Raw genomic sequence first — 13,288 nt, forward strand, 5'->3', positions numbered from 1 at the left:
CGCACTATTTTTATTGGTTTTAATGTTAAGAACACGTTAGTTTGAATATTATTACCCTCACTGCTCCGCGGATAGGAGCATACTGAAAAAAATTTTATCGATCGTTTGTCATATTGTTACAAATGTCGAATCGTTGAAAACGATATACAGCACGTTACTGTTATTATTATTAAATTGTTTATATTTATTTGTTTAATATAAATAAATATAGTTTATTTTTATTTATTATAAATAAATATAGAAGAATTTCCGTTTGCGACCTCTAGCTTCGTATCGAACGTTCCTCATATTAGAGCGAAGGAAAACATATTTGCGTTCCTCAAAAAGGACAAAGGCACGTCTATGATTATTTTCGAGTGCGGCTCCGCGTTTCGCTCGCATGCGAAACAATTCTCCTTTCATCCGCAAATCGGATTGGCGTCTCTCAAAGGCCGCCTTTTTATTCAGCCCTAATTAAAAGTCGGGAATCGGGATATGTAGATGAGACGAGTCCGCCGATAAAACGACAGTAAACTCTCGTCATAAAACCGCCCCTCTGTTCGTTGCCACTAAATAAACAACTTTATTATCGACTTCTCGCAACTTTCGCGACGACGATATTTTATCATATTAGGCTTCGATAAATCGCGCACATGACGAATTTGCTAACTTTCACCGTTCTTTGCTATGGTCGTAGTTATTCTTTTGGAACGGCTTGTTGGTTTGTGATGTTTATACAGTGGGGATAAAATTCTCTCGCTTGTGTATGATTTCTCGAATAGTTTTATTAGGATTTTGAGAAGCTGTTTTCCAATCTGTTCATAAGACCGTTCATACTTTCGTAACATATGAATGAGGTTCGAGAATGATTACATTATTGCGTAACAACGCGGCTCGCGCTTCTCGGAGTACCTGACTCGACAGTTTTGTCAGTCTGGCACGCTAGACTCATTTTGTATCGCTTTAACATATTGCATTTTCAGTTCGTGGCGAACAAAGCGTAACATATAGTGTCGTGAAGATCTCTGTGATATATGTTTTATAGCGCAAGTTATGCGTACCAATACAAACATGTAAATCTGGTGTCAGTATCGGGCGGCGGTGTCAAATGCGAAGAGTAATCGAAACATAAACTATATGCTAGCGTACCTCAATGGACAAATCATTTATTTTTCCAGCCAGGCAATGTATATGTGAACGATACTAAATGCTAAATTACACTGGAAAGAACACGCCAATAAAGATAATAAGTATAAGTCATAAAAGTGAAACAGTGCTAGCCGTCGAGAAGAAAGTGGCCAAAATACATACATATTGTGCATCAGAATATAAATAATTAAAAACTTATGTTTTTTTAATCTTTAGATTATAAATATGCCTATTATATTAATGTACTTAAAATACATATTGCACGATACTACTTAATAAAAACTAAATATATACAAGCAAGTTTGTCCACAGTATATCTTCAGATTTTGACAATTGAAACATTCTAATCGTCATTATTTACAATTTTTTTTATTTATATTATTATAATATATATCGAATAAAAAAATATAAATATTAACTGTAATATATATATACAATTTAAGGTATCTTTTAGATTATGCCATTATTTTAACCCCTGAAAATAATTATATTTACCCGATCTTCTTTACTAAAGACCGTATTTTACATATTTAAAGGCTGAGTGTCGAGCATAAAAATTGCGGTTTTTCAACTATCGCCAATTTTTCAACTATCAATTGAGTGATCAATTTTGTTGAAATAATTTTTGCTCGTTGAACCCATCGCGTATGATTTACGTTAGCGCTTCCTTCCTGACATCGATCAAAACATAACGAGTGTGATTTAGCTCATTTGGGATAGTGTTTTTATTATCCGAAAGGGTTCTTTGTTTCATTTCGGATCCTTTCTATTATAAAAAATAAAGTCTATCCCCTTTTTGTCTGCTCTCGAGACGAGTGTTTACCGACAGAATAAAACACAACTTTTCGTGGCGTAGCGCTTTAATTTAACGCGATAAAAAATAATGAGCGTGTCTTTATTTCGAACATGTAACTCGATTTCGCTGGAATGATTTGTTTTGCCAACTATGAAAGTTTACATGCGCCCTTAACTTATTTATACGTATTTACAAACAGAATTTTTTTACAATAATTTAACCTAAGTTTTCTCCTTCGTTATCTCTTGCAGCGGAAGAATCGCGTTAAGCCTTTCTTGAAGACGCCGAAAGTAGACAAAACTTGCTCCTGAAAAAAAAAACGATAATTAGGTATCGCACGTATCTTAACGGGGACTTGGAGAATAAACGCATTTCAACATGTAACTGAATTAAAAGATTTTTCCTACAAAAGTGAAATATCGCAATTTATATGTAACACTGAATCCAGTTATATAATATAATTTTAATTTATATGAATTAGTAAAAGAAAATATTTTTTTGCCACAATTCAATATTTTAATTAACAGAAAAGATCATAAAACTGTCAATATTCCTCGGACTAAACAATACTAGGATGAGTCAAATGAAAATATTAAATATTTTTAATTTAGTGATCTGTTGAACGAAAAAGATCATTATTTTTATACGTTCAATAATTTTTTTGACTTGAATCTCTTTTCGCTAATGACCTCTTTGAGCGGTGCAAATATATGAAAATCACTAGGGGCGAGATCTGCATAGTCCTTTGTTGGGTATAGGGCCATCCCTTGCTCAAACTCTAGGCTTCCGGCTAGTGGCAGCGAGCCCGGGTTTTATCTCCGGGACAATCGACTTCTGCTTCAAAGCATTGCAAAAGTGCTCGGTAGACATTATACATATGTAGTTTTTTCAATTATAATCTTAACTGGTGTTATACCCGTCATGTATTTTTAATTTGATATGCTATTTCGTTTGCTTTCATTAGGAGATTTTTCGGCAACGTCACTAATGAGCGCGGACAAATGGGCGTGCGTCAAAAGAGCGCTGCCTTATAAGCGCTGCGTCATAGGAGCGTTTACCAAAGTAGCGCTGTAACAAAATAGCGTGCGTCAAATACGCAGACAGCCATATGAGCGTTTGACAAAAGAGAGCACGTCATAAGAGCGCAAAAATACTTGGAGAAAATCAAGTAATGACTATTTTAGGAATTAGGTATACAAAATATATGTAAATTGTGAGAAATTTCAAAAAATAAAAATTCACGAGATATAGGTGGTAAAATTAGTATTTTGTGTGCCAGAGCGTAATGACGATTAAAATAATTAGTCAATGAAAACATTATTATTTATTAATTATTCCGTACGTACTCGAGTATGGCTCCTCATCCCCTTACGTACGATTTACATATATTTTTACTAAAATGAAACGCTGATTTTGAATTTATCATTACATTTGTTCTGTAATGTTTCATTAAATTGACAAATAATTATCAACTCGACTTGGTAGCTTTACAAAGGTCGTCTGACCTTTTTTTTTCATTTATTTTAGACAACTACATTTTATCGTGAAAGTCGAAAACAAGCACAATATAAATTTTAAGAGCTAAGTGTAAGATATAAAAACTAATCTGAAAATAAATGTGATTGTAAAGGGGTAAAACATTAATTTTGCTAAATTCATTTTAATCATATTATATAATTATCAAAAAGGAAGTTAGCTATGATTTTTTAAATACCTAATTGTAACACTTTACAAAAAAAATTCACCGCTGTCCAGGTGCATAACAATGCATGACATTGGTGAATGACACGGACGATACGCAATTGCTTAAAATTATTTTTACGATATTAAAACTAAAGTAGTAATTGGTGAATCAGTATGATTTTTTTTAAATACTTTTTTAGTCTGATATTTGGTTTTAATGTGTTATTCCTAGAGACTTTAATTTTTCGCGATTAAGATAAAAGTATTTTTTTGTGAATGTCGTGCTTTGTCCGTTTCAAAACGGGTAGTATTTATACAAATAGAACAGTTAGAAAAAAATAGTAATCTGTCTAATATTCTAATATTTTGTCCGGGTCCTTGCCTTTTTACCTGGCTATCGATATCATATTTTTTCCCCTTATGTTACATATTTGTAACTATCAAAAACTACTTGGCGGCACGCACATTTAGAAACTGTTATAAATTAAATTGTTATCTATAAAGAAGATTAATCCTTATAGATAGCTGTAAGTCATTCGTGGTATTTTTTGTTCTACTTTTCAAAGACGCAACGAAACTTTTTACGAACGTTTTTAGTCAAAATTCAAAAGTATACTGAGCGCTATTATATGTATATATAACTAGCCTATTTAGCTTTAAATAGATAACTGTAAAATGCAATTTTTGTGAATTACTAAAGTTTATTCTCACACTAATTTCCAAGGCTCAAAACATAAAACAATTTCGCGATAAGGGCCAAATCCACGATAAACATTTATCAGCGCTATTTCTTGGTTATTATATTTATATATAACTACCTTATCCAGTTTAAAATAGATAACGGTAAATATGCGATTTTTGTAAATTCCAAAAGATTGTTCTCCCAGTAATTTATAAGTCGCAAAATATAAAAAAATCGCGTAAAGGGCAAACTCCACGATAAACACTTATCAGCGCTAGTTCGGTATTATTATATTTATATATAACTATCCTATCTAATTTAAAATAGATAACTGTAAAATATACGATTTTTGGATATTCCAAAAGTTTGTTCTCACAGTAGTTTCTAAGGCTCAAAACATAAAAAAAATTTGCGTAAGGGCCCACTATAAACATTTATCAGGTAGGTATTTATAATAAAATTACCGACTTAAGCCTAAGTGTTTTATGATATCGGGTAACTCTCTTAAATTCTTAAATAAAGAAATCAAACTGTTTAAGAGATATTTTATGATTAAATATGCACAAATGATAAGTAAATTTTTACATATATCTTATGTATGTACCATATTATATTTTGTTAAGACCGAATAATGTTTTCATCTTTCAATTCTTTTCTAAAAAATATTACTTATATTTTCGTATGTACGTATATGTATATATAGATATATATATATATATATATATATATATATATATATATATATATATATATATATATATATATATATATATATATATATATATATATATATATATATATTCTAAAATGTATTAAATTATGTTAATTATTTAATTAATTATAAGATCATGATTTGCATCACATTTATTTGTAATGCATTTTTATTGTATCGCCCAAAAGACCATCGCATATTTTGACCGATTGAATTGTCTCTATAGTATGTATGTATACTAAACACAATAATTCATTAAAATAATAAATTAACCTAAATTTTCGATATACAAACATATGTCATATGTGTATGATTAATGATAGATTAATGTTCTTACAGTTTAATATATAAAACAATAATCTTTTAATTAACTGAAATATATCATATAATATTCGTACTCAGTCGTTATTCGAGATAGAGTGTAGTCGTATAAAATATATACCCAAAAACCAACCAACTGTTTATCGTCAAATAGCAAAAAAAGATATGGCGTCAAATAGCAAAAAAAGGTCTATACCTGTCCTAAACTTTATGCATTCATTGCAGGTAGAGTAGATATATATTTGTCAATTTAATGAAACATTACCGAACAAATCTAATTATAGCTTTAAAATCAGCGTTTCATTTTAGTACAAAATATATGTATATCGTACGTATGGGGATGGGAAGCCATACTTTCGAATGTACGTAATAATTAATAAATAATAATGTTTTCATTGACTAATCATTTTAATCGTCATTACGCTCTGGCACATAAAATACTAATTTTACTGCCTATATCTTGTGAATTTTAATTCTTTGTAAATTTCTCACAATTTACTTATATTTTATATACCTAATTCCTAAAATATTCATTACTTGATATTCTCCAAGTATTTTTGCGCTCTTATGACGTGCGCTCTTTTTTAAAGCGCTCATATGACTCTACGCATTTGACGCACGTTCTTTTGTTACAGCGCTACTTTGGTCAACGCTCTTATGACGCAGCGCTTATAATGCAGCGCTTATATGACGGCGCTCATTTGACGCACGCTCTTTTGACCGGCTGCCGATTTTTCTTAAGTATAGGAGTAAAATTGAAAAATAGTTAAATCCAAACAATACCTGCATCAAGTTGAAACACATGGCGATTAGCGCCATTCCCAGCATCAGATACATGGAACAGAATATGAAGCTCAGATCTATCTCCTTGGCCGCGTATATTTTCTCTCCAGGGACGATGTCGCCGAAACCGATGCTGAAACGGAGGCGAATCGTGTCAATTTGCCACTCGAGTGTTCCCTCGATTATTACAGCCGTACAAATAAACGTCGACTGGCAAGATTAGTTATTTTACTAGCGTTACATGCTAAGCTAAAAACACATACGAGCAAAACGAACGTTCTCTCCGATAAATAAATAAATTTTCGCTTCGGATTCACTCTGTTCTGCGACAAATGTAAACTAGAACTAGCAATTAGTTTATACGCGTATAATAGGAACATGTTGAACGAAAATCTCTTTGGATTATTTTATATTTTTAAATTTAAAACTGCCGTCGAAAAAAGGAACGTCGGGCATGAACTAAAACAACGATAAACACACTAGCGAAGCATCGGTTTCATAAATATGTGGAGATGGGAAATTTTCTCCACGAGGGTTGCAGTGTGATGTGTATTTTTATTTTTGTTATCGACGAGGAATTGCAAACATGAAAGTATATGAGACGTCTGAGCATAAAGCCGGTTTATCTAGGTTCTACGGCGATATTGTAAAATAGTTCGCGGTCCAATGAAGGCGCAACTCGGTCGCATTACCTGCTCAGCGAGATGAAGCAAAAGTACGATCCGTCTATCGCGTCCCAAGATTCCCACGTCCCGAACAGCGCCGCTCCGAACAAGATGTATCTGAAATCGAGCGAAAATCCAATCGCATCACTGTTTCAATAACGACTATCTATAGTCACCGAGGTTCGACGTGAAAAAATATTCATAGACGCGTAGAGCAATATAGGCACTCACCCGACCATGATGGCCAAGCACAGCGTCACGGGTACCGTGACCGTTTGCGGATCGTACTTCTTGTCGTCGACGTCTTCGTTGTCCTCGTCTTCCTCTTCGTCCTCCTCGGTCAGCCGGCTGTTCCTCCGCAGGTCGTACATCTCCACGTAGACCGAAGGGAGCTGAGCGCTCGAACTGTTACTGACGGGCGCCTGCGAAAAAACAGTGTCGCACAATAAGCAGGTGAAGAACGTGATTTATTTTCATTTCGGTTTCCGCTAATGGATTAGGCGCCGCGTTTTATTTCGCCCGAGTCAAAAAGCATCAGGGCGTTGCGCCACCCCCGCCCTAATTGACTCTAAGTGCAAAAACTACCCATGACGCACCTGGAGCGTGCGCCAAAAATACGGGCGTTTGAAATTCAACGCGCTCCGCGCATTACTCTCAGGAAGATGAAGCGCGTTCGATATATCGGAACTTATTCCTGCTATAGACGAGTATATCTCATTAACATTTATTTCATATATCGCAATATACATTCCCTTTGATGTAATATAATTGAAATTGATTTTTGAAGATGTACATACATACATACATCTGGTAGATTTTCTCTTTCCCGGTTTGTTCGACGCGTATCACGAATATATCAAAAATAAACCACATAAACTGAAAAGTAGTTGTACTAGTTCTTATTCTTGAGAATTTCTCGAAAAAAATGTCAAATTAATAATTCTCATTTTTCAAGAAATTTTATACAGTATTTTTTTATTATATAAAAATAAATTTGTACGTATATTTAAAAAATGTTTACAACCACTGTTATTTTTATAACACGTATGCATACTTCTTGAAAGGTGTTAATAGGAAACTGGGAATGGCAAGAAAATGTTTACAAATTTTTAACGCAGTAAAAGATGACACTCATAAAATAATAATAAACACCATTCCGAAGGTGTTCGTGCCAGATGTTTAAAAATACGCATACTTTCTCGGAAGATCAAAAGTATTTGAATGACTAACGATTTTTCTGCGATTTTCTTTTACTCTAACCGGCCGGTGGTCTTATCTTTGCTTTGGTAATAAAATAACCAAATTTTTTGATTAAACCAACATTAACATAAAACGAGAGAAATTTTTCCACGGCCGAAATTTTTTTAACAAAAAAAGAACAAGGATGCTTGATTTTACTTTAATTGTTTTTTAAATTTAATTTAAGAATAATATGTAATAATATATTTGCAATACTTTATTATAATATAATACATACAATTTTTAATTCATAAAAAAAATTTAGAGAATATTAGAGACGAAACCCATGCTGTTGGTCCTACAAAACTTAGTTTAGCATGAAATGACAACACTGCGACTGATCTATAGTTCCTTATGCACAAGTTGTCACTCTTTTTATGAATTAAGGGATTTTTGTGCATTTTCAAAAATTAGGAAACGATGACATCTTGAGAATTAGATAAAAATTACGTTTTAGACAAGCAGCGACACTGATTTTGTGACTCTTTAAAATAAAATCGGATATCAAATCAGGACCAGAAAAACGCTCCAATTTCTTAAAGCCGTATTTAAGATCTAAGCGCTCTGTTTCCTTGATGGTCAATACTGAAGAGCAGGAACAAGAAGAAGATGAAAAGGATTCCTCGAAAACAGAACGAATATATTGCGCAAAACCGTCAGTAATATTTTGTGAACCGTTCAATATTTTATCGTCAAAGTTCATCAGGCGGTGACTAAGCAGCGCGCTTAGTGTTAGTGAATATTCAGAACGCTTTGGGAGCATTAATTATTTGTTTTTGGCATCTTTTGTAATAATTGCGATGACAATTTTAATTTATACATAAAAGTAAATTATTCAATAAATTAAGATCTACACAATTTGTAAACGACCATACACATACATTACGATCGCTCACGCATTCCTCCTCATTCGTAATTATGCTATTTTTATTTACATTTAACTAAATCATTACCACCGGATGATAATTTTCCTCTGGCACTAATGTGATTTCGCTGTTAATTACTTTGTAATTATAAACATTTGTTTATATTGAATCTAATTTGTCATCAAATTATTGACACAATTTAAAAATACTACTTATTAAACTTATGTCAATTTTGGCGCTAATGTTCGTAGATAAATTAAAGTCACACAAGATAATTTAATTTTTCAGCACAATATATTCAGACGCAGTGCCGTCTTTTGGATGATTGAAGCTCGTTTCGTCTCGAATATTAAACATATGATAATAATTTATATGTCTAAAGCGAAAATGTATAATCTGGATTACTGTAAAAAAACAGAGCTACCATAAATATGTCTGATATAATCAGTCATTCTCTATAGTTTTATACGGCATACGATGAAAAGGAATAAGGAATTTACTATCTCTTCGCTGAAAACCAAAAAGCACCATGCTATTGTTTTACATAAAATTATTTGGTAATCTCTCAGCAAAGGCTTCCGTGGAAAACTGGAGCATGAATTGAATTAAAGAGGAATCGTTTGCGATACCTGTAAGCTGGCAGATCTTTCCCGGACGCGCTCGGCTCGTCTTCGGGCCACCCCCGGACAGCCCCGGCACAGACAGCACATGGCGTAGCTCCATTTGAAGGACCTGGCGAGCACGTAACCTTTTCAGATGAGAAACATTGGCTGCGTGTAGAACACCTGACTGCACAAGCGCCGACGCGACGGCTTCGAAAGCACTCACCTATGTTGGACAGGTACAGCAGGAACAGCGGCATTCCCACGATCGCGTACAGGATGGTCGACACCTTACCCCACTTGGTCCTGGGAGCGATGTTTCCGTACCCTGTAACCAAGTCGAATTTACTGATTTATTCGCATAGATTACTTTCTCTCGAGTTCACGAAGGTAGCCTTAAGCTATTCGAATAATCTTAAGAATTTGAGAACCTCTAAAAGTATATATATTATATATATTTTACAAAAAGTTTACTAAAATCAGCTTATAATTTTAATTAATTAATTTATTTACGTAATTCCACATAAATATGAATTCAATTAAAAACATTAAAATTATATAGATATTACATATATATTTAGAAAAAATATTTATTGTTAAATTTTCTAAAAAAAAAAATAGCAATCGTATAATGATATAAATATGTTATATTTATTGACTAAATTTCCTCGTGATTTGAACCGACAACAACCCGCGGCGACCTCACGTTCGCCTCTGCTATCTGAACCTATGATCATGGTCTATGCAACTGAAGAACCTTATCAATGCTATATCACAGAAGGTCCTGAAATTCTAGAATCCTAGTCATGAAAGGCTTAACTGTCGACGACCGAATGATAAGAAGTTACTTAACTAATTATGGCCACTAAAGATATTTAAATACAATAAATGTAACTCACTATGCAGAGTAATAATATTTTTTAAAATCGTTTGCATTTAATACTATTATTGTGCTTTTTATAAAACTATTTTTTACAAAAAAATATGAATAATGAAAGGTTAAAATTATATTTTACATTATTTTATAACTGCGCGATAAGCATATAATATTAGCTGTGAGATTAAAAATTAGTAAATTCACGTAACGTTTCACAAAACTTAATATAAAAGAAGAATTTTAAGGAAACATTTTTACGCGCAGAGAAAAATTTACTGTAAACTCTATTTTTAATATAATGAAATATCAAGATACAATTATCTACAAATCGTCAATATTTACGGGTTTTCTAATAAAATGTATTTTTGGCTTTGGTTGCAAAGATTTTAGATATATTGTTTTGTATTTTATCTAATATGCGAAGAAGTAAAGAAGAAGAATACAAAATAAAACATTTTATTTTTTATTTAAATTTCTGTCTTAACTATGATAAGCATATTATTTTAATTTTAAGAACTATGAAGGAATTGTAGATAAATACAAAAATAACATTGTTTCAATCCATTATTCTGGATGGAACAAAAAGTACTCTAATATTAATTGAAATATGTAATACTATAAAACAACACACAGTCGTATTGAAGAATTCATGGGTTATCTCTTCTCAAGGCGGCGAAAATTAATCTTTTACTTACTAACTCCCTCAATTTAAAAATATCATATGTCTTCAGTTTTTAAAGTGTAAGTTTAGCTTTATGCAAATAATTCGCAAAGATGATCAGAACGACCGAACCAGAGGTTTTAAAAAGTGTTTTAATCTCACTGAGATTAAAAATAAACAATATCAGTGACGCTTAAGAAATTTAGGTCATTATTTTACGAATTTATCGATTGCATTAAAAAATAACGAAGTATTAACGGAAAGCGCATTAATTAAAAGTTGATAAAAGTGAGACGTAAATAAAAAAAGTTTGAAATAAAATGTTGAGAGCCAGCGAATTTGTTTCATCAATAAATATAATATATTAAATAAATATAATATAAGAAATAAAAATAGACATAGATAAGAAAGGTTTATAATGAAATGAGTAGAACCGCTGAATTTACATCTTAAATAAATATAATATTGTAAATAAATACAAAAATTGTTAAATGTGAGACGTAAATGAAAAAGTTTTTAATAAAATGTTGAAAACCACTAAATTAACTTCAATAATGAATATAATACAATAAATAAAAATATTGATACATTTGAGAAAAAATAAAACGTTCATATTTTGATAAAAATAAGACGTAAATAAAATTTTCTTATAATAAAATATTTAAAACCAAAGAATTTACTTCTTAAATATATATAAAATAGTAAATAAATTAAAATTTGAGACGTGAGTAAAATAATCATAAGTTAATAAAAGTAAGGCGTAAATAAAAAATAATATAATAAAATGTTGAGAACCACTGAATTTACTTTATCAATAAATATAAAAAAAAAAAAAAAAAAAATGCAATAAATTAAATTTATGATATTTAAAAAAGTTGAATAAAACGAATTAAAAAAAAAAAATTAATCCACTTCCATGATGTATATGCTAAAAAAATATTCACTAATCAAAGGGTTAGGGCAGAAACTTAAATATATAATTACTTTTTATAATTTGACCAAAAACATCTCATTGCTTCTAGGCGGTGAAAAATGCTAGCGATCAATTGTTGGCTATCAATTGTTTATGCGATCAATTGACGCAGCGGTATTGTTGGCGGGGAATTGTTAGCGGTAATATTTTCTTGACTAATATATGTATGTAATTTTAAATTTTTTAATATTTTATGCTTTTGGCCTTCTGAACATACGCTGGAGCTCGTTGATTATAGTGTAGGAGGGCGAGGGACCCCTCACGAGGTTAAAACCCAAACCCTTGATGGGAAGTGACCTCTCGGGCGTCACACTACTTATTGAAAAATTATTAGTTGAACGCAAGGCACTACTTATGACGAACAAAACTTGGCAGAGTAATGCAAGCAGAGCCAAAGGGCTCGACCCTTTGTCACAACACCTCCCAAAGATCAGGGGGTGATGTTGTGACAATGATGATACGCAATGCATGCAGATCAAAGCAATGCAGGCTAGCCAACGAGAGAACGTTTCCCCGTGCGCTCGAGAGAAATACTAATGAAACTCTAATAAAATATATAGTACTACGGGGGGGGGGGGGTCACAAGCTGGGTGCCCGTCCATAAGGGTTGGACTTGTAAGGCCCTAGTACCGGTAACGGCAGTGGTACACGCAACAGAAAAAGTAGTTACACTTCGTGGCCATCGAAACGCATTTGGTTGATCTGTCCTGAATAAATAAATATTCATCCCGAGGTGCTATTTATTCTCTCGTAATCATCCATGTGTACCGGACAAAGTATCCGTTTGAAGGAAAGGAATGCACGATAAACGATGCGTTCTATTCCGCACAAAAAGGACTATTGTTATTTTTACATAAAGAAACGTAAGTGGGTGTGTTCAAAAAGCGATGCAATTGGCCCACCAACATCCTCATCTGCGAATCACTAGAGCTGTCTCGAATCAGCAATATCAAATATGCGACACTTTAAAAAGTCTAGTATCATTCGACAGCTTACAGCCGACACTCTCTGACTTTCAAAACCTGCCATTTTATCTCTCGCCTAGTATGAAACTGTCGCTTTTATATATCGCAATGGGGATTATATATATATATATCAATACTAGTGTATAGTTTGTTCACTCGGATCGACGGATGTGTGTAGTCTAATTTGGGGTAATCTAAAGGCAATAAATTGAGTGGCGGTATTTAAAACAATGGACGGATTGATAACGGCAGCAAGCGAAGCGCTGTAATCGAATTTCCATTTATAGTTACGCGTCGCAGATAAGGCATAATAATGCGAGCCCGGTCGGGACTAA

The 13,288-nt window shown here is 32.6% G+C and overlaps 1 protein-coding gene across 7 annotated transcripts in view; it reads right to left on the reverse strand.

Annotated features, from left to right (window-relative positions):
• Positions 1-1,970: 1,970 nt before the first annotated feature.
• sand (potassium two pore domain channel sandman) overlaps positions 1,971-13,288 on the reverse strand; it is an 85,529-nt gene continuing 74,211 nt past the window's right edge. For 4 of the 7 annotated variants that reach the window (XM_088188724.1, XM_088188722.1, XM_088188725.1 and 1 more), the window contains 6 exons: positions 9,704-9,805; positions 9,505-9,623; positions 7,002-7,192; positions 6,798-6,887; positions 6,106-6,238; positions 1,971-2,231 (listed from right to left, as the gene is read on the reverse strand). In XM_088188724.1, the coding sequence (XP_088044850.1) occupies positions 2,163-2,231; positions 6,106-6,238; positions 6,798-6,887; positions 7,002-7,192; positions 9,505-9,623; positions 9,704-9,805 (704 nt within the window). In that variant the 3' untranslated portion in view covers positions 1,971-2,162. The remainder of the gene's footprint in view (positions 2,232-6,105; positions 6,239-6,797; positions 6,888-7,001; positions 7,193-9,504; positions 9,624-9,703; positions 9,806-13,288) is intronic. The other 3 variants (XR_015810231.1, XR_015810230.1, XR_015810229.1) reach the window with 1 other exon arrangement.

Source organism: Plectrocnemia conspersa, unplaced genomic scaffold, assembly GCF_051122295.1.
Source record: "Plectrocnemia conspersa isolate PC_06_02 unplaced genomic scaffold, ASM5112229v1 ptg000007l, whole genome shotgun sequence".
In the NCBI taxonomy this organism is placed as follows: domain Eukaryota; kingdom Metazoa; phylum Arthropoda; class Insecta; order Trichoptera; family Polycentropodidae; genus Plectrocnemia; species Plectrocnemia conspersa.